The sequence below is a fragment of the Parus major genome, chromosome 10 (assembly GCF_001522545.3).
Source record: "Parus major isolate Abel chromosome 10, Parus_major1.1, whole genome shotgun sequence".
NCBI lineage: Eukaryota > Metazoa > Chordata > Aves > Passeriformes > Paridae > Parus > Parus major.
Window position 1 is genome coordinate 2,765,708 of NC_031779.1, and position 22,757 is coordinate 2,788,464.

The window sequence follows — 22,757 nt, forward strand, 5'->3', positions numbered from 1 at the left end:
GGCTGTCTGTCTGTCCCAGGGATCCAGGGCTGTGTGTCCCAGGGATCTGGGGCTGTCTGTCTGTCCCAGGGATCAGGGCTGTGTGTCCCTGAATCAGGGCTGTCTGTCTGTCCCAGAATGGGGGCTGTGTTTCCAGCTGGCACCAGGGCTGCCCTGGCAGGAACATTCAGGAGCAGAATCCCCTCCTCCCCTGGGGAGGTGCCCAGCAGCCAGCCCAGCCACTCCCATCCTTCCCTGGACATCAGTGTACAGCCAAGACATTGGCTTAAACCTGCAAGTGCTGGGTACATTGATGCTACTATTTCAAGGCTTTTTGGCTTTTTCTGGAGGTGAAATGTGGCCTAGAAATACTGACTGATATTTTTCCTTTGGCCTATAAAATATATTAAAGCTGCTAAAATTATTTAGCCCAAGTTAAAAACCTTTGATATGAATATCTCTTGTTTTCCTTTGCAGTGCAAAAAGATCAGATACTGTATTTGCTGACTATACAATTTATTAGTTTACATTATGGTAATATTCCAAGACAAGTCAGGGTCTTACATCCTTCTCATATTTCTTCTGCATTCTGAATTACCCGTTTGTGAGGAGTACTAAAACCTTAATAAGTGAGATGTAAATAATTTAAAGAAAAAAAAACATTAACTTTCTCTTTTATCCTTCATAGTAAAGTTTTAATTATTTATCATTCCATGTATGTCTTATTAAGCATTGGAGTGAAAATTGGGGGACAGAAGGAAGTCTAATTAATTGTCTTAAAATGTTTGGATTTGGATTCAATGGTATTTCCAGAGTCACTGGATCAAGTGTGGATGCCATATCCCAGTAATCCTCAGTGCATACCTAGAGTGTGCCAGGAGTCCAGTGTGTACAAAGAGCTCTCTCTTTCCAAATCCATTCATAGCAATGGCAAATCCTGCATCCAAGCACAAGTCCTCTTCCACAGATTTCTAGTCCACTGAACCAGTCTAAAAATTATTTTTATTTCTCTGACATGGCCAAGAAGTCAGATTGAAGGATATTTAAATAATTTCTCCAAGGTTCACTGGGTGGGAGGAGGCAGTTTTTATTTCCCCTCTCCTCCCCGTGTGATCACACAGCATCCGTTGAGTGGATTTGGCAGAAGACTCTCCCTGCAGTAGGATATGAGGATGTAAGAGGTAATTGTTTAATGTGGCAGAATTGGAAATTCATTCTTCCAGTTTCTTACTCTGTGATGCTGAACACACACTTAGAAAGTTTGAATTTTCGTAAAAGTGTCCAGAAAGACTTTTAGAAGTAATGGAAAGCTGGAAGCTTTTCCTGGGGAGTTAGTACAGGTTGTTTTAAAGTGAGGACAGAAACTGAATGTGATGTTTAACTTAAGGAGCATCTTAACAGCCTGAAGAGAAAGACAGTTGTGTTAGTTGTGTCAGCTGAAGGCTCAGTGTAATATGATTATGCTCTCTTTGATTCCTTGTGAGTAGTATTTTGATAAACCTTAAACATTTTGTATGCTGATGCCTGATGGAGATTAGGGAAATGCCTTTCTTCAGCCTCTGTGGTTAATCCTGGTGGAATTCCATTCCTGTGATGTTAAATGAAGCAAATGGAAACCTGTCTTGTTCTCTTTTGTCAGATGACATTATAGGGTGGTGGGCTTTATAAATGCTTTAATCATGGAATTTGGGTAGATATACCAAAGAAATAAAGTATTTTTTAATTCATGTGCTAGGATATTGCCAAGGCAATAGCCATTTTAAATCCCACTGTGAGAATACTCTGCCTGTGGACTGCAGCAGTTCCACTCCTCATTGGTGCTGTGGTCTTTTGATTTACTGTCCAAGTCCTGCAGTTATTTGGGCTTTGGCTTTTAATTTTGTTTCCCATTTTAGCTCATGGCTTATGGAGATAGACAGAGGTTTCCTCCAACCTCATTTTCCACAGAGGAAATAGCAGTGCAGAAAAATCTCATCAGGATGTAATCTTTTCTTTTTTTCTTGTCATAGAAAAATCCTGGTTGTATATTAGTGGGCTTAGTTGACCAGATGATAAGAAGTCCAAGACTCAGAATTCTACAAATCATTTTTATTTGTACTTCAAGAACATATATGTATCTTCAGTATATCTTGAAAACTATTAATGAACCTCCTAATTTTTTCAAAGAGAAGACACTGAGTACCTGTTGTCCCTTGATTAGGTGGAAACTCTCTATTCTTCCCCAAATTAGTATTCTGATATTGAGAATTTTAAAATATATATATATATAATATATTTATTTTTTTTAAATATAGTGTGACTATTGGGGTACATTCTTCAGCCATGCCATCTCCTGTCTTACTTCTGGCAGACTGGTTAATGTAATCTTTTTATTTTCCAATACTCTGTGGTCACTTTGTGAATGTCTTCTGTCTCTTTTACACTGATATCTCCCATTTTATGATGAGCATTGTTACCCTTCCCCTCTTTTTCTTTCCTGTAGGCTTCTATATGTAGCCTTCCAGTCCCAGCAGTGTCTGCTGCTCCTCCTGCTCAGTTACCAGCTGTTTCCCACTTCAGTGCAGATTGCAGTAGGTGAAACCAAAGGTCCAGCAAGCCCTGAGCCTTGTCACTCAGAGCAGCCAGGAGGGGACACTGAGGCAGTGACCCCAAATCCATGGCAAGTACAGAATGACACTTCCTCCTGACTGCTCTCAGGCTCCAGCTAAGGGACTCTGGCAGCCTCAGCTCCTCTGCCTCACTGCTCCCACAGAGGGAGAAGTCTCCACCTTCACAGTCGAGGCACAGAAGGATAAACTCTGTGTTTTGGACCTTAGGGTGTGAGAGTTGTGCCCTGGCACTGTGTATTTTCCCTCACTCTCACTCTGAGTAGGGGAGCACAGGTGAACAGCCCAGGTGCAGATGTGTAAAACTGAAATGAAACCTAACCCATGTGTGTACATCATCCCCACCTCTGCATTTTGGCTTCATTAGTAACCCTTGTTAATCAAGTGTCCTTTCTGAGGTAGGTAGGCTGCAAAGCCATTGCTGTTCTCATATTTAAATAACCCTGAAGAGCCATTCCTTTTATGATGCCTGTAAGAAATCAGCCAAGTGGTCCTGCTGTTCCATTTCCCTTACTCATCTTAAATAGAGTGAAACCATTTGAAAATAGGGGTGGCAAAAACTAGCAGGATAAGTTGTGGAAGGGGAACAGGCAAACAACAGAAACAAATGTAGCTAATAAAGCACCTTTATGGCTGTACTGCTCACTCTGTATCTGTGCTGTTTCCTTGAAAGAGTAGATAGTCTAATGTCACTATAATCTGATTGTATCTCCTTGGATGTTTAGCATCCTATTCAGAATAGATGGTAATAAAATTTAACATAGATTCTCATGATTCCTTCATTCTTACCAGAGGTTCATTACAAAGATGTAAGTTAATAAGAGAGTTTTTGCTTTAACTACTCCTTGTATTCTGTTTTCTGTTGAAGGTTACAGCGATTAGCAAAAGACCTTCTGAAGCACCTCCAAATGCAGGATAGCTGTTCCTTGGGGAACAACAAAGTTCCTGGTCTGGACAGGACTTTAGGAGAGATCTCTCGGATTCTGGAAAAAGAGGTATTGTGACTTACAATTGACCTATAAATTGTTTTGCCTTCAAGTCTCATCAATTTGGATTTGGGAATGTTTAATGTGAGATATTGAAGAATAAATGACCTTTATGTAACAAGCAGTGTCTGCTATTACCCTTTCCATTTTTTCCCCCTGTATTTTCCTGAGGATTGCTTGTAACCTGGGTCATTTCAGTCATCTAGTTTGTAGTGCTTACCCACAAGCAGCTTTTACAATAAGGGGCCAAACCAATTAGCAGAAAATTGAGGAAAAAATCGGATCCAGGTTTGCTGGAGGAGCACCAATCTGTCGAGTTTTGCCAGAGCTCAGCAAAGTCAGTGGATCATCACTGGAGGAGGAAGGCATGATGTATAATATATGCAGGTGTTTCTAGGTTTCTGACTTTTTCAAAGTGATATGATTGTAGAGCATGTTTTGCTTTATGGTAAATGTTGGAATTTTTTTTATTGATAATGCAGCTTTTGCATCTTTTTTCCTATTTCCTCATGGTCAGTCTGCTGCCACAATGTTTTGTGACTTGTAATATAGTTTTTAGCTCCATTAAGACCACACTATTTGAAATTTCAGCTGGAACATTATGTTCTGTTCTCTTTTCAACCACTAGAAAATATTTCTTCTTATGAATAGTCAAGACATAAAGAGAATTAGTTCTGGAAGAAACCAAATTAATGAAATCTGAGGAGGGGGTGGCATCATTGTGGTTCAGAGCTGATGTCTGTGAAAATGAGAGCTCTGCTTGATGCTTTCACAGCTTAGTCAGTGTGGAAAGCACAATTGTTAATGGCACATGCTTTTAAATACTGGAGGCTGCCTGGGATGCACAGGTTCCTCATGTGTTCTGGTGGTTCCCTGGAGCTGCTCATGTGTGTTTGAAAGAGTTCTGCCATTTTCAAATTTTGCAATGTTTCCATTAATTATTGAAAAATTCATTTTTTATTGATTTCAAAATACAGAAATCATGTTGCATGACTACTGTGAACAGGTGAATATATTTGAAAGTTAACTAAATAATCCTTGGAAACTCTTTGAAATGTGGACTTGTTTCCAGCCTTTTACTCGTAGTCATCTGCTGAGATTTTTTAAAATGAGATGTGTATTGCAGCTAAGTGTTACTCATTAATTGTTTACATGCTTTTGTTGGTTGTTGAGTTTGCAGTGGGGAATTGAAAAACTAAATTTGATAGTATTAATAGACATAGGTTATTTTGTTGTTAATTTGGGTTTTACCCCTAAAACATTACTGAGCCACTGCAGAAGTATTTTTCTGTCTGAGTGTCCTGATCAATAAGGTCAAGAAGGATTGATTTCAGTAGCTGTTGCTGTGTTTACAGCACAGATCATACATGGTCATTTGCAGGAGGGGATGGGAATTCTCTTGTTAAGCTGGGAGTCAGAAATCAGCAGACACATCTTACATGTCAGTGGGCACTGAAAAGAGCCCTGATGGTGTCAGTCATGGTCTGAGAGGAGGAGACTGACACTGTTAATTGAATTTCCCTGGAGAGCATAAAAATATAACCTAATGGGGGGGAAGGAAAGGGGGAGTGGGAACCACACAAGCTGTCACTGTCTGTGAGCTGATAACATTGATTTACCCTTGCTAATGGCCTGGCTTAAATAAAGAATTGCCCTGAGGGAGGACAGGGTTCACTACAATAGATCCTTCCCACTTACTAGAAACTCTTCTTACACTCAAGAAGTCCTGCAAAACTATTACAAAATATAATTTATCCAAAACCCCTCTTTTCAGTCATACTGTGAAACATTGGGTTTTTCTTTTGTTAACAGTTTGCACTGCCTGAAAAATTTATGTATTCAGGCTCATCAGGAAAAAAAAAAAAAAAAGATTGGTTTTAAAAATTGCTGAGCTGGTGTTGGTAACAGTAAATAAGACAAATATATACCATTTAATTTCTCAAGAGAAGGAAGGGTTATTCAGCTCATTAGAAATTCCATGACTGTGGTAAAACAGCCTGAAAGGGTGGGGTGTAATATTTATGCAAACTTGAATCACAAAAAAAGCCACACACAAAAGATTTGCAGCCCTGTCTCAGTGGGATTTGCCTCCAGGTACAGTCAAATCACACTAACAATTTCTGTTTGGACTTAGCCTTCATCTGATGTCTTCCACTGTACTGAATAAAGCTTTTTCTCACTTTTGAACCTCTTTCATAGTGTGAGAATATTCTAGGGTGCTGCATGCCTGCATGGTTGTTGTGGTCACACTTTCTCTTGTTTCTGCCTTCCTGCTCTGCTGGACACAGCACATTCTGCACCTGGGGCCAAGTAATTCCACTAATACAGCAAGAAGTGCTTGTTTAATGTACTGAATGGTTTATATATCCTCTAGATACTCAGATTTGAGAAATTTCACTCAGGCTAAGATACATCTTAACCACTGTGTATTTTGGAGTTCTGGCTGTTTATTGCAGCACCTTACCTGCTCCTCGTTCCCTGCTATTGGATCCCTGTGCAACACAGCATATTTTGAGTGCTAACAAGTGAAAGAGATGTGCTTTAAGTGGTTGTTAGATCTCTAGACACTTCTTGATATGTCCACATTGGCTTAGTTGGATGAAGCTTCACAAAAAGTAGGAGGTTTGTGTCTGATGCTGGAAAAGGATGTGCAGAGAATAAGCAAATTGAAGTGCAGGTTTGGAGGATCTGACTTGGACTGTGGCCATTAGCTGCTTGAAAGATGTGACTCATGTCACATGTCTTTAAATTAAATATGCACAAGAGGTACTCTAAAGTCATAAACCACCATGTGGTTCTGGTTTAAATAGGCTTTTTAAATGGCCTGCCTCTCAGGCCATGTGTTGGTAGGAGGCAAGGAGCACAAATCCCAATGTTGTGTATGCTGTGCTGTCCCCCAGGTGTGTCCAACAGGTACTGCTGCTGCTTGGGGTGTGCTCTGGATTACTGGCAGGCAGTCCTTGTGTTTGTGCATCTCATCCTTTCTGGCAGAAATCCTAGAAGGAAGCTGTATTCACTTTCACCTCTACTTTGTTTAAAAGTACATTAAGAAAACAAACACACACGGAGCCACAACAGCAGAATGCATGCAAATGTTACCAGAAAGCCCTGGCCTGAGTTTGGCAGATGTCATATGGGACTCTTCAAGCTCTTAATAAGATCTGATAACCCTCAGTTTAAGATCTCCTATGAATGGGCCTTTGATGCTAAAAGAAAAACTCTTACAGAAGACAGAGCTGATGTTTGGAGTGGCAGGGCTAGAGCACTTGTCCTGCCAAAATTCTTTTGATTTTATGCATGTTCATTCCTTTATGGACTAATTTTACACATCCATCACTGAGGGCAGCCGTGTGTTTCAGATGTGCAAGGAATCCCAGAATAACTGCAGGAGTCTGCCTTGAACACTCCCACAGAAGTAACAGGGAACTCTTAGGAACCAGGATATTGAGAGCAGTATATCCTGTTAGTATGACTGCAGCTACAGTTTTAACCTGCTTATGCTTATATCATCATTTCCCTATAATGTAAAGCGGTGATATATACTGATTAAAAACTTGCTGATTAAAAAAGTCTACTGATTCAAAAATGTCTACTGTGCAGACATTAGGTGCTCAGCTGTACACACATTGCTAAGATTGTGACCCTGACCTGGGTCAGAGGGTGCTGCCTCTCGGATGGTCATCCTTACACTAGCTGACAGAACATCCCTTCCCTAAAGTTCCTCCTAAAATTTGTTCATAGAGGGATGGGTTTGTCTTCAGGTTTTGGAAATTCTACTTTTAAACTTTAAAAGTGCCCTGTGTGGTTTTGGATAGGTCTGTGCTGGGCAGGATTGGCAGACACATACTCTGAGGGACACGCAGGGTGTTGCCATAGGAAGGATGGTGACAGCAGCTGAGGGCAGTGGCCTTTTCACCTGGCTCAGCTGCAGCTAAAACACTGCAGTTAAATCACTCCAGTTAAATTTGTACAACACTTACATGTGCCATTTAGACAAGCCCTTAATGTGTCTCTTGTCCAACTGACTGGGAATATGGCACACAGATTCAGTAGGATTCTGAAGGAACATCATGATTTTTGGGATTCAAGGGCAGCAATTAATCTGCTTAACTGGAATTGCTTTTATATGATGCTTCTTACTGATGACTAGTTTGAGAAATCCACCACAACACGAGCAATAAGGTTCCTTTAATTAAGTGGTTTGACTGAAGCTCTTCAAGCTCTGCTCACAAGGAAAGGGCAGCAGCAGGAAATCAAACCTGTATCAAACACAGGTTTGATCTGTGGCCCAGCACAAACAGTACAGCTGAAGCTCCCATATACTCACAAGTTACAAAGTCCTACAAACAAGATTTCACTGCTTCTGTTCATAAAACTTACTATGATTTTGGATGGATTTGAGGATAGCTGTGTCCCACATCTCCTTCAGGCTCTCTACGTGCTGTAAAAATCTCAGTAAATAATAGCGAGTGCAAAATAAATTGTTAAAGTGTGGGATTAAAATGGAACCACAAAATAAAACAGGAGGCTTTTAATAAATTGGGCCACAGTGCTTATAGTTACCAGGTCTCTTCATGCAAATCTAGAAGCAGCTGCCTTTCAATAGGTTAAGTATGGTTATTTACATTACTAATTCAGAATAATATTCTTACTGGAAACAGATTTCAGGGGGAAAATTTACTTCCTTAGAGAAGGGTATCATAACTGAAAAATATGTGAATATGAGCTAGTAATCAACTGCAGTAGTTTAATCCTTTTTCTAAAAAAAGGGTCTCAATGCTCATGATCTCAAAAATGTGCTCTCTCAGTGACCATTAATGGTTTGTTTTGTGTCAGGCAATGTGTTGGGGTTTGGGATTTTTAGAGAGATTTTTCAGCCTCCTGTTTGAGCAGTGGTGATGTCAGTTATTTACATTTCAGTAAAATGTTTGTCGTAGCTTTCAAATACATGGGGACTGTAGACAGACAATGTTTATCCCATTGTAAAGACTGTCAGAAATGGCTGGCTCTAACAACATACTCAGGCCCTCTATTTATGTTTTATTCTCTAAACTGTTGGGCCCATTGGGGATAGTGACCATAGCCAGGGTGAAGAGGGACAATCCCCCCAATAATACAAACTCTTCATCATCAGAAACAGAAACAATAAAATTAAAAACTGTTGGAGAACTAATGTATGGAACAAAAGCAATGTTAAATGGAACATGTGATAAGTTTCTTCAAATATCTCTACAGAGATTTAAAATTGCCCTGTGTAAGTATGTGTGTATAAATATGTATGTGACATATATATACAGACAAAATAGATTTTAGAAGCAAATACTTAGTTACAAAGACTCAGTATTGTTGCTTAAAGTATATTTAAGAATACAGTGAGAACTGAGATTCTCAAACCCTTGCACATTTAATTTTGGTGCTGCAGCTACTTGGAACCAAGGAATTAGTGTTCCTGGTGTAGCAGAGTGGTATAGCCTTTAAAGAGAGAATTGCCAGCCTATCTGTCACCATCTTACATAAGTCAAAAAAAGCATTATATATGAAAAAGTGTGAAAATTACTGTCGTAGTGAGTTTACCTAAATCATGAACCAGAGGCTTGACCCACATCATCTGTATTTTGAGATCTTATGTATATCCATGCATGCACACACAGGCACAGTATCTGTATATAATTTAACATACATTCTCCTCTGTAGCCTTACAGTGCATTCATTTTTAAGGCTGAGTGAAGCTGTAAAAGCTTTACCTTGAAGCATTATTCTAGCAGTGAAAAGCGTGGTTGGGATTGCAGACCTTGGTTGGCAGGTTTGTGAGTGGGAGGTGTTCCTGGCAGGGTGGCTCTGATCAGCCCATTCCCTTCCCGTTATTCAGCTCTCCACTAGAGGACACCAGTGGCAGAAACAACAGCGGTCCTTTATCTCCTTACAAGTTATAAATCTATTTAGAAGTAGAATTTCTCTCTGACAACAGGTTCAGACACCGTTGTGCTTGGAAATCGCACAGCTCTTTCTCCTGCTAAGCTGCTTACAGCCACTGTCTCCTGGTGTGGGTGCACAGGGGACTTACCTGGATAATCACTGTGTATCCTGACAAAACTTAAACCTGCAATCACACAGAGAATTAATTCTGCAGAAAAAATAGAAGTACACATATGCACAGTCCTAATTTCAGAAGGAAGCAACTTAGATGCCCAGGGTCCAGGAGGCGCACTGACGAGCCAGGGCTGTTGGTGCTGTCCCTGCTGCTGGTGTCTGTCTGCAGCACTGGAGCAGCCCTGCAGCACTGGAGCAGCCCTGCAGCTGGGCTGCAGCACTGCTGGGGCAGCAGCAGCAGGGCTGAGCTGTGCCACAGCTGAAGACACATCCATATCTGGGGGTGAAAGCAGCTGGAGAGACCCTGAGCCTGCTCCTTTCCACCTCCCCCTGCCTCAGTGGGGCCCTGCGGAGCCCTTGGGGCTGTCAGGATGCAACTTCTGCCTTTCTCTCCTGTATCTTTTGGCTCTTGGCCAAGTGAAGATCTTCATGCACAGTGCACTGGTTTACACCAAAAAGCCTTCTTTTATATCAGGCAGAAGGCATTTCCTAGCCAAAGTTTTAAAAGACAAAATAAACACCCACATGCCATCTTAACTGTGCTTTCATCCTTATGGGTTTTGTTCTCTGGGAAAGTAATTGCTACTCTTATTTGTTACAATGAGAAATTAAAAATTTAAGGTTCATTTTGGCTAAACATATGATGTATTTCTATGGAAATAGTGGATTAATGTTTTAATACATCCATTCATTTTTCAACTCGGAATACTCCTGCAGTAGCCAGTTCCAAAGCTACAGTGATGTCACATGAAGGGAAGTAATTAATCAAATGTAAAGTTGAATTATAACTGTTTAAAAACAACTTAAAGTTCAAAATCCAAACTTTAGGAAGAGTATTGAATTACAAAACATAAAAATAAGTTTTAAAACATAAAAATATTTTTTTAAAAAAAAAGTAAAAAACTAATACGTTTAAACTAAACATTTTTACCAGCTAAAATTCGAATTCATTCCCTTGTAACTTTTTATATTGCCACTGAAAATGTAGAAATTTTGCCAACACAGAAAGTAGTATAGGGAATTCTGTATTTATATTTCCTTTGTTGCAAATGTTCAGTACAGAACCTGAATCAGAGCATGAACTCCAGAGAGGATAAAGCAGATATAATTGTTGGAAAAGACGAGATGTAAGTAACCCTCCTCAGAATTAATTCACTTCTTTAAAGCCTGTAACAGTGAGAATTAGAGAATTTTAATGTCTAGATGATCAGCACTGAGTGCCAGTGATGCCCAGTGGCACTCAAACAGGAGAAGGTTCAGCAGTGTTCAAAGCCTGGACTATCAGCATTGTCCTGTAAGTACCAGTTTATCTGCAGATGGTCCAAGCTGCTGTTGGAGTACAAACATCCTCTTCTCTATCAACTGCAGCAGCAGATTTGATAATCCCAGCACAGAGGCTGTGGTCAAAGACAGCAAGAGCTCTTTGGACAGCATTTCCCACCCTAACAGCCTTTTCCTGTCACTGCCTGGAAGAAGTCAACAGGTCAGGTGTGTGTTGTGTGCTGCAGGTTGGACAAGGCAGCTTTATCTCATCAATAATTCCTTTGCCCAGAGTTTCTGTAAACTGTGGATTAACCTTTTCCCCAAGATGAACATATAAATAGGAACTTGTTACTAGGGGTCAGTCACAGAATATTTTTTAACTTGTTTGCTGGAAATGGTATTAAAAGGCAAGTTGAGTTCACAGATAAGCTCTACAGTGTTCTTATTCCAAGATTATTGGGAGGTTAATTTCTGTGCACAGTGAGTGTAGTTGAGAACTGCTGCAGGATGTAATTAAATGCTGTCAGCTTCCAGTGTTGTACTAATTGTGGCTTTTTGCTGTCAGATCAGGCTTCTACGTCAGTGTAGAACTAATACATCATACCAGAATGGATATAATGGATATTTATACATTCCAGGGTATGCAAAGTTCCTTCACTACAAGACAAGAGATATGTTTTAATGTCATTAAAGCCCAGGCACTGATTTCTCAGTGAGGAGAACTCTTTACCCAGGCACATTTCTGCCAATAGCAGAAGCCAGTTTAGAAATCACAGTAAAGTAATGATTAGTATGGTTGCTAAAGAAGTTTTTGTTTATTTGGTCTGATGGTATGTGTGTGTGTATATATATATATATATATATGTATGTATGTATATTTTCTTTGAGGTATTTTTATGTTCAACAGTGATTTGAGACCATCACTTCTGACTTGGGAACATATCACCCAGAGCCCTTCATGGTCTGTTCTGATGTTTGCAGCACCTCACAAACCCACCCTGTTCCTGTGCCCCACAGTCCTTTGTGCCTGTCCTGGACATGGGCTCGTGGGCAAATGGTCTGAGAGGTTGGTTACAAGAGAGCACCCAAGGCAATCAGGGTGAAAACTGTGTTTAGAGTTAAATGCCCTTGACTTCAGATCTTTAAGCAGCCACTGCTCCTTCTCCATACATCCTCTCCCACATAATTGTAGTATCTTCACTTTGGCTGGATTGCACTGGTTTTCATAGTCTGGGTTCAGCAGAAATCAAAAAAACTGCTTTCTAGTGGCTGATAGCTCTCAGTAGTGACCTGTCAGATTCAGTGTTCAGAGAGACCTGGCTTCCCTGCTCACTGGGCAACTCATTGTCCAATAAATGTTGAGAGAAGACAGTACAAGATCATGTAATTTTGCTTTCTGTTTACCCGTTTGGGTACTTTTATTTGTGAGATTAATCAGAAAAAGTCAAGTTGGCCTCAGCTAATTGAGCCATCTTTGGAAATCCAGGAGCAGTTGTTCCTCTTATTAAAGCTCTATTTGTCCTTTCTTCCTTTAATTGATGCACTTACTAGATGCCCTGTTATTTATAAATAGACTAAACATTTATTTTTAATAAGCACAAGTACTGCAATGCTCAGTGCTGTCTCTCAAGATATGTGTGAGGATAATTCTTACTTTTCCCAGCAATATTGTCTGTTTCCTGTAATGCTACTTGGCGTGGCTGAAAGCAGCTGAACACAGAGCATGGAATTCACTGGATTACCTTTACCTGTCTTTATGGCTTTCACTGACTCTTGTGGCTTCACAATTAGGATTGTGAGGATCCTCTCCTTGTCAACAGAAGTATAACAGGATGCCTCTCTGGGATTTTACTACTGACCTGAAAAGCCACTGCAGAGCTTGGAAGGAAGTTGTGTAAATAAGGCTCATCCTGTTCAATCAGATCATACAGTGAGTTAGTAAGGAGTCCTATTGAATTTGGTTTGACCTGACAATAGGGGCAGATGTTTGCAAGCAGAGAAATTAATTAAGTATATGATGGCATAGACAGAAATTAGGTTTCTCTGCACAGGATGTTTAGTGTTTTCAGGACAGGCCTAAGAATCAATATTTTAGTATTGGTATTGTCCCTAGGCCTGAATGAATTTTAGGTTGCTTGTCAATAGTAGCCTTTCAGAGATGATAGTCAAAAATGCTTCTTCTTTTATTTTTGATACATTTAAAAAATAAGGTAAGCCTCATTTTATATTGCATTTGAACCCTGTATCAAGTGCTTGCCTTTTCACCCTTTTTGTTCTTAGATATTTGTCTTTCTCTGTGCTAAATCCAGGCTGTGAAGTTGCAGTTGCCATACCTGAGCTGTGGAGGTAAAAAGCCAGTGTTACCCAGATGACTCAGGAGCCAGAGGCCCCTTTCCATGGGCATGAGCAGGTGCTGAGCTTGTGCAGGGAGTGAAACACCTTCCCCAGCCCCTTTTCCAGCAGGTGCCAGGGAACCTCTGCTCCGACCTGAGCTGGGAGTGCACAGACAGAGCAGCTGCCTTTCCTTCAAGGCTTCAAAATCACCTTTCAGGCTTCAGAATCTGCACTTCGCTGAGCAGGGCAAAATGGGATGGAGCATTTCCCAAGGCCTCCCTTGCTGGGGCTTTAACCCATAAGCAGTGCAGGAGGAAGAAATGCATACAAATACATGTGAAATATTTTTTGATGGGAATGAATGCCTCCCTCCAATTCAAACGACACTTAGCCAGTTCTGGCTCATGTTTTAATCCCAAACTAGTTTTCATTGATATTCAGTGGTTGAAATTTTATTGTGGTTGAATTCACTTATGTTTGAAAACTGGTTTGAATTTTTCACATGGAGTGGGGGATTATTATTACACTAATTTCACTGAAGAGAAGTGTTGCAGGGAACAAAATTGCCTGTTTTAATAGAAGATACTACCTTGGTGTACCCTCTAGGGATTTTCACTGTATAAAGTCTGGAGAACTACTCAAAGAACGTAGATTTTCTACAGTCACAAATGTGTCCATGGGTTTGTATGTACATGTAGATAAACTTGTATATTTATTTAAAGGGAGAGGAAAGGTTTAAAAAAAAAAAAGAGAAGCCAGCCCAATATTCAGTTGTCTGGTTTGTTTTTCTAAGCAAGCTTTGAACTGCATTTCTTAGCCTCTGGCATTTTAGATAAAATCTTCAAACACTAGATAAAAGAAAAGAAAAAAATTCTTAAGAGGGATTTCAACTATATTTTACTAATTAATTATTATTTCTTCCATCAATGAACAGTTTATAATAAGAGTTGCACAAATGTGTTCTTCCAGAAATAGAAGTGAACATGTTTTGAAGTATTTGGGTTCCATTCAGAAATAATTTCTTGTGAAATACTTCAGTTCCTGAGCTCTGTTCAAATGGGCTTTCCAGATCAGCTTGTGATTTGGACATTCTGCAGGACCAGCAGAAAATGTTCTTTAGGTTAATGAAGGAAAAATAATTTTTCTAAATTTCCTTTTTAGCCTACGTGAAAATATTTATTTTGGATGTTTGTCTTTGAGGGAGGGTCTACACCAGAGTATTTCAGTTAGTTAAAAAATATTTCAAGTAGTCAAAATGAGCTAAAGTCACATAGAGCAGAGATAGCAAAGCTGGCATTAAATCATTTCAGTGGTTAAAGCTCAGCTTTATTTCTGATTCTGCTCTACTTATTAACTAATAACAACACTTTAACAGGAGAGATGTATGGAAGTGAGTACTCTGGTCCAGGACATTGGATTTCACCCAATAACTCTTGCACCAAATTAATAAATTATGATTTAACTGGGATCACATTTTTCTAGGAGATAATCAGGTTTGATTTAAAAACTTTAAATGATTGAGAATTGACTATATTTGCTAAGTATATTATACTCATCATTAATTATGCTTGGCATTAAAAAACCCCCATTTTATTCTCACCTGAATTCATTTGGTTTCAGCTTCCAAATATCAGCTGTTCCTGTGCATTATCAGACATCTTCTCATTCAGGTCCTTCCACACTGTCATCCCAGCATATTTTTACTTTCCCTAGCATAAACTAAGTGACACTTCTGTCTTTCCTCCTGGTGAGACAGATTTCTCTGACCTCCTCTGCTCTACAAGTGCTGCAGTTTGCCAGTGCCCCGTGCAGAGAGAGGGGAGCAGTGGTGCAGGACAGGGTTTGGTCTCACTTCTCTCCTGGAATATTGAACACACAACCCAATAGGTGTTGCTGGCTTTATTTCCCTCTGTGTTACTTTGTGTTGCCCACTGACTTGTATAAATTCAGCAGCATTTTCCCCCAGTTTGGTTTTATTTCTGAAGCACACAGTTCACATTATAAGACTTTTTTGATGAGTGCAACAAAAGCCAGCCAAGTACCAGCACAGGCCAGTTGGCCTTTTCATGTGTTTCTTTGTTGGGTAGGATGGGGCATATGTGTAAATCACTGTTTTTGAGCTGTGTGTATTTTTCTGTACCAAATGTCAGATAATGAGATGAAAACATCATATTGAACTTTCTATTTAGTCTGCTCATTTTCGAATTTGCCAAACATACTTGTGTCCTCGGGTAAGTGGTGCTTCCAAGGGTGCCACAGATGCCAAACCCTGATAAAATCTACCCTATCTTGTTAATGAACACACAAACAGTTGTTCCCCATCTGCTGCCTCTGTCTGAAAGGTTAGGAAGCCCTTCCTTCTTGATCACAAAGGACATAATTATTGTCTGTAGAGGAGTCAAGTACAAAGACAGGCCATCCAGTCTGACCGCTACTACACTGCAGGCCACCAAAGATTAACAGCTGCTTCTCCTTTGATTAGGTTAGGTAATAACAGTTACTTTAGTTAATAATTGGATGGATTCCCAGGCCATGTAATTCAGGTTTAGGCTGTCATTTTTTGCTGGCATGTAGCTGAGCTGTATTATTGGAACAGAGCCTGTAATCCTATTAGTCAGTTGTCACTCAAGCCATAGGAGAGAAGGGAAATTCAGATCCATTAAGGTGTTGTAACAGGTAAGTAAATAAGTCAGCTATGCTTACCCACTGTGCAGGGAGCTGTCTTGATTGTTTGTCCTTTATTTTTAAAGATTATTTTTAAGTTTTTAAATATATTTAATTCATAATTAATCCATAAAATGGTTACATGGTGTGTCTAATTTATCACTGTTTCTGTTTACTGTGCCACATGCAGTAGTGTACACACACTTCCCACTAAGTTACTTGATTCATTCAGTGTTCTCCCTAAATTAGTGGTTGTGAGCTTCAAATGACAAGTTTATAATGGTCCAGAGATTAAACACATGCTTCCTGTCACATCCCCTGGGTTGGCTTTCCTCCTGTGTGAACATGACCACTGTAGTTCCCAATGATGGGCTGGGGAGGGATAAGGGAAACAGATTCTTTGGATGGGTTGAATTTGAGTGCTGCGTCTGCTGCTCTGAAGAGCTGCATCTCTGTTTTTGTTTTCTGATGTTTAAGACACATCTAGGTAGCATCCCCAGGGTTTTTGGGCCTCCTCATCTGTGTTTAAAAATGTAGGGATGACAGTAATAATCATTTTTGCCTACTTGTTCATTTGTCTCTGCTGTCCTGTGTCACCAGGTAACTTCAGAGCACAGAAATCCTCTTGTGTTTAAAAATCTAATTGTTTAAAAATGCTATTTGAATAGCTGTGAATTTCTAAAAGAAACATATTAGCAAATAAAATATTTACACACTGTTTAAAAACGATGTATAAAAACATGTTGATATATTTTCTGTTGTTCAAGAACATGAATCCCATGGTATTGATTGCAGAATAACCCTCCCAATCTAAATGTGCAACTACTCAAAGAACAGTTCCTGCAGTGAAATCATGAAGCAGGTTTCATAAACAGGAGAGCTAATTAATTTGGGAGGCCAAGTTAGAAGTCTGGAGGCTCCTTTTGAGAAGCAAAAACATGCAATGCTGGTTTATGCTCTTTTCAAATAGGGATTTAACATTTATTCCCTGTAGGATCTATCATTTTTGATACTCACTTAATGCCTAATGCCTGCTCAGAGCTTTGGGTGCCACCAGAGTAAAAGCTGTAGTTACCTGAATGGGTTTTTCTTACACAGGTTCAGGCAAGGATAAATTTAATTTAAATTCAATTTAAATAAGAAAAGTATGTGAGCAAGGGCTCTGAGTAACTGAGATGCCTCAGTCCACTTCTTTTGAATTCCTGTTAAAATATGTATCAGCTAATGTAAAGCTTTAGCACTACAGGACATCATATTTTCAAGGATATTAGTTCATTTTTGAGAGAAAGACAAATTGGATAAGATGTCCTGCTCACGTATTTTTATGATCCAAGAAAGATTTCTTTAGGTGAATATAAAAACACTTAAAATTTGAAAATTGCCTCAAGTAGGAATTAATTCAGACATATTTTATAATAATTTGGTGTGATTTGGCTGCTTCAGAGATAGAATGACAATATGTTTCAGCACCAGGGAGATTTCTGTTTAACAGCTTGCCAGTACGAGGTCTTGGAATGGGCAGCTAAGGGACAATTTCTTTTTCCAGTGTTTCCTGTGGTGTTCACCCTGCAAACATCAGCAGTGCAGTATTAAAGGGACTCTTCTGCTCCTTTATGGACAGGGCACGTTTTCCTTTCATCTCCCATGGCAGGAACTGTGATCCTGGGATTCCTGAGAGCTGGACACTCCCATGGGGACAAGGTCATTCCTTAGTGCCCAATACCAGCAGCTACTTCAACATCAACATTGCCTTCCAAGAAATGGATCAGAAGCCCTGGGAGTTCTCCATCTTAAATGAATCACTGGAGAGAAATATATACCATGTACTAAAAGCCATGTATCCCTACATGGCAGTTTTAGAGAGCTCTGTGAGCACAGGTAACAGATACTGTGCTCATGGATCTTCCCCAGCTTTGCTGCTGCTTGTATCTTGCTTTTACTGCAGCTTCTCCCTCTCTTCCATGCACATCGTTAGGGATTTCTTTTCATTCATAAGCATCAAAATGCTAATGAATTTTTATGAGTCATCTAGAAAGAGGAGTGGTGGGACATGTAGCTAAACCATATAAAATCAGAAGAAATTACAGATTCCCTTCTGCTTGGTAGAAAACTGTAGCAGTAACAGAAGTTTTTAAAATAAAAATTTGTATTTTGACAAGTAGACTTGCATTTCAGTGAAGTATTAGACAAAAGTGAACCAGGTGCTCTGAAAAAGTCTGTCTATAGAACAAGTGATGCTCCAGATTGAAATGGAAGGAGAGCACACAGGAGCTGAAACAACTTTAAAAGATTTATATATTTTTAAAACAGATACATGATAAACCTTCCCTCAGAATAGGGAGATGTTGTTTCTTTCAGTGTGGCTCTAGTGTGATCTGGGATAGGGGGAAGTTCCTTTCTGGACACTTCATTACCAGGTATTTTTAGAGAAAAGAGGAGTTCTGGGGGAAAAATTTCACAGATAAGAAAAGTTCATGTGAAAAAATACAAAAGGTGGAGTTTAGCATTAAAGAGAACCTAGAGTTGAGAAACAAGCCAAGTAGGAAAAAGAAGCAGTGTACAAGTTCAAGAATGGAGCAATTGCTTAGGGGACAAACAAAATGAATGCAATAAATTGGATATAACTCAGAGTAATGGGATGAAATAGAGAAAGGGCATATTTGGTCTGAATGACAGGAAAGACTTCTTGCCACAAGAGCTAATAGGTTGTGGCATAATCTCCCAAGAGAAATAGGGAAAGTGAGAAGTGGCAAGTGCTGGGCACATTTGGAGCTGGAGGAGCAGTGAGAGATAAATCAGCAGTGTCACAACCCTCAGTGCTGTGCTGCTCAGCTCTGAGCTCCTCCTGTGTTCCTGCACTGACTGCCAGGGTGTGCCCATTGCCAAGGAAAGGCACTCTGCAAATAACAGCATGTCTCTTTACACCTGCAGGGTTTTCAGCTGAAGCAAGCATGGGAAGGTTAGAAAGAGCCTGGGCTGTGTCTGGGAGCACTGCAGCACTGGGGGAGCAGGGCAGGAGGAGGTTTGAGAGCTGTGGCTGTGAGCCAGGGTGCTCAAATCAAATCGATAATGATGATTTATGGCACAACTGTTTCCTCGCTCTTCGGGACTTTTCTTTATGGCTCTACCAGGAGTTGGTGGAAAGTGTTATTGGGAGCCAAGGGAGATTAAGGAGGCAGGGGTTTGAGATATTTTTTAGATGGGAGGAAGAGGAAGCAAAGGAAGAATATATGAGTGAAACTCAAAAATAACTCTGGAATTAAGGCACACTTACTGGGCTTACTGGGCTAAAATTAACTGCCAGAAATTATACTTACCATCTAGCCTGTTGGAAATCACTGGCTGATTTTCTTAACTCCTGGATGAGTTGGCATATAGATTCCCACTCATTTGTGGCCTCATATTATCCCTTGGATGATAAATCTTTTGGTTTCCTAAAAATCTAAATGCAGTTCATATTAATTGTGGAAAATGCCTCCTTTTTGAATATCTGACTACTGTGAATAGTTTTTCTGTAGTTTATAAATTAAATACAATATAGCTGTTTGCTTGACTGAAACTTCATGGAGAGAAAGTTGCATGATTTAAATAAAAAGTAAGATCTGTACTTCTGTGTGTAATGTCTGATCTCACAGTGGAAAATGCTGCCCATCTAAATCATACTACAGCTGCTTTATTATTTTTCTAGTTCAGATAAGTATTTTATTGTCAGAGTTACTAGGAGTTTTTTCTGTTGTGCAGTCTGTTACAGTAGAATACATTCTTCACAAACTAATAATAATAATCATGTTTATAGAGGACTTCCTGTTTTTTCCCCATAAGTGAAGCTCTTTCAACACTGGCAGGGGAAGAGAAGAAATTATTTCTTATTAACTAGAATATCATCATCATCATTGACAAAACCATTGACAAAATCAAATACAAACTGCCAATAAAACTATACAAAACAGCTTAGAGAATAAGATTTTATTTGCTTTATTGTAAACAGAGGAGATTAAACCAATTTTGCAGGAAAGAAAAGGAGTGTAAGTTCTAAAATACTGGATCTGCTTCAGCAAAATCCCATTTTTGGGAAAATGACAAAAAAGTCATTTGCAAACTGTGAGAATAACGATAGAATGGTATTTAAGTGTAAAATTCTGCTATGTGCCTGTTCTAAGTGGGTACCTCAGATAAAAGGGATCTGCCTAGGCTATTTTATAATATTCATATTTATAAATCAAGCCTGGAGGTTTCTTCTGTTGGAAAAGTTTGTAAAAAGAAGGAAGTGCCCATCTAGAGATTGTATTTTTAAAATTGTGCAAAGCAGTATAGCTACAAATGTAATAGCAAAAGGTGAAGACAAACTTTAATAAAGTCCCTATAATTGTATGTACTTACTGAAAATATGGTATTCAAGTGTATTATCTGTGTAGTACTGGATATGTATATATGATAATTGAAAAAAATAGCTCCTGAGAGTTTCAACTCCTGCTCTATAAAGTGCTCTTTCTTGTGCACAAGCAGTGAAATGCTCTTTTTCAAAGGGGTCCAACATGACAAATATATTCATTAAAGGCTTTCTACACTGACAGAATTCACAACTGTCAGATGTACCCTTTATGCAGACTTTTCTTTCATTTCTGTTGGTTCTCTTCTGTGTTTGTGTTTCTTCAGAACACAGCAGACAAAATTGCATTCCGGGCTGCAGGAGGACTGAGTGCTCTTGAAAATGTTCTTCAGACGGTGACTTCTCCCACCAACCTGAGTGCAGCTGCCCGGGTTCCCTTTAAGTGAGTATGATGGGTCCTTCACCTGCACTTAGAGTCACTGGAATATTCATTTCACATCTGCTGCTGCTTCTCCTAGTCCTGTGCTGGACTTGAGAGCAAACAACCCTGCTGTTCTCTGTGCCATGGAAGGTGAAAGACATTTCCACTCACCCTCTGGTTTCTTAACGTGGTGGTTTTATTTTGAGCTATGATATATCTGAGCACAGCTAATTGTATTAAAAAAATGAAACTGTGTTTAACAGAGGAGGAGATAGATATCTTTTGAAGTTAGTCTGCAGAGATCTCTAGTGGGAAGCAGGAGAATTTTTTTAAGGGTTGTAATTTACTGGAATCTGTCTGCTTTTAAAATGAAATGGTTGTAAGATACTGCTAGCTGAAAGGCCTCCTACAAAAACAGGTAAATCAGAATTCTTGTGGATTAGAGAAATTCCTCTTTACAGAATGGAAGAATGGAAGGGTTTAAATGTCTAATCCTTAAAAAAGAAGGTGGTGACTAAGCAGAATTCCTGCAAAAACTGGTAACTCAAAAGCATGCTCTTTTCCCTAATCTCTAACTCTAGTTTTTATACAATCAAAAATATATAGGTGCTTTCAGAGCAGAGCTAGGTGTGGCTTTGGTACAAGATGAACCAAACCCAGGATATCCTGGTGTGTACCATTGCCATTGTTTGTAGATATTTTGTAATATTGGTATAATTGTAATTTAGGCACTACAGTGTGAGAGTTTGGATCAAAACTTGCTGATGTTAAGGGACTTAAGTATGGAGTGCTAGGAAAGAGCACTAAGGAAAAAACATTTTTTTAATATCTTGACTTCACATTTATAAGAGAATAAATAAAATTCCTGCCTTTGCAGTCATGCCAAATGCACTGCAGGTCCAGCCAGCTACACTGGTGAGCAATCCTGAGTTGGGCTGAGTGAGCAGCTCAGGGACGGCCTTGGGGCTTCTTCATTTGTAGAGACTCTAATTTTGAGTGATCTCATCAATGTGGGATAAACTTCACAAGGGACAGCATTGCACTCTCTGCCCTGTTTAAAGCCTAGTTTAAACTGAGCTTTAAATTCTTAGAATGTGCACAGTACATACATCTTTGGGTTTTATTCTTTCCTTTTTAAGCAAAGTCTTGCTTAGGTAATCTTTGTTGGGAAGGTTTGAGAACATTGTGTTTACATTACAGGAAACATTGGGTTTGAAGTTTGTGAGGCAGTTTGAGAATGTATTAGGTCTTGAAGGAGTTTGTGTGCTGACAAATAAAGCCCCATGTCAGCCACATTTGTGTAACAGAAGTCACATCCAGAGAGCTGATCAGAGGCTCCTCTCTCTGGCAGTCACTGTCTGTCTCACACCCTTTTCAGACCAGTGGTCCCTCAGATTCCTGAGCCTGTTCATGACTGAGTTTTTATAAAGAGTTTTTGCATCTTTGAAAAATTCTCTAAACATTGTTTTGTTAACACAGATTTTCCACTAGCCATATTTCCAAAGGAAATACGGGGGCAGAAAAGAGATTAATATAAACAGTTCTGACAGCATTGTATGTTAAAAACATCTTCTGAAGAACTTTGCTCCATTCCTGAAATAGAGCATTTCATTCAGCTTCACAGCAAATTGCAGTCTCCAGTTTGTAGGCACCTGAGAGTATGGAAGTTGGGAAGTTATCCATCAGCTTGCACGTAATTTGACACGAGATCCTGCTCTCTGAAGCAAACAGCTCTTGCAGGGTTGGTCTGTGAGAGTCTGACTGCTTGAGTCAGGCTTAGAGAGTCTGGAGTCTGCTGGAAATGGCCCAAGGAACTTGGTGTTGCTGCATGAGGTGCACAGCCTCCTCTGTTGGTATTTCTGTGCTCTTTTTGGTGGAGAAGAATGTTCTGTGCAGAATCTGCAGCTCAACTATTGAGAGCAAGCAGTACTTCCAGAGGCTGGGGCTTTCTGTGAGCAGTTTGAACCAGGCACAAACCATATTCATGGGTATTATGGCCTCACTGAAAGGATTTAAGAAATTTTTCACATACAGAGTCTTTGAGGGAGGTTCAAAACCAAGGGCAATTATAGAATATGTTTAAT

The 22,757-nt window shown here is 39.6% G+C and overlaps 1 protein-coding gene across 2 annotated transcripts in view; it reads left to right on the plus strand.

Annotated features, from left to right (window-relative positions):
* The window catches only part of SCAPER (S-phase cyclin A associated protein in the ER), a 132,510-nt gene that overhangs the window by 62,918 nt on the left and 46,835 nt on the right, over positions 1 to 22,757 (plus strand). For both annotated transcript variants that reach the window (XM_015639247.2, XM_015639245.3), the window contains exons 23-24: positions 3,454 to 3,580; positions 20,579 to 20,694. In XM_015639247.2, the coding sequence (XP_015494733.2) occupies positions 3,454 to 3,580; positions 20,579 to 20,694 (243 nt within the window). The remainder of the gene's footprint in view (positions 1 to 3,453; positions 3,581 to 20,578; positions 20,695 to 22,757) is intronic.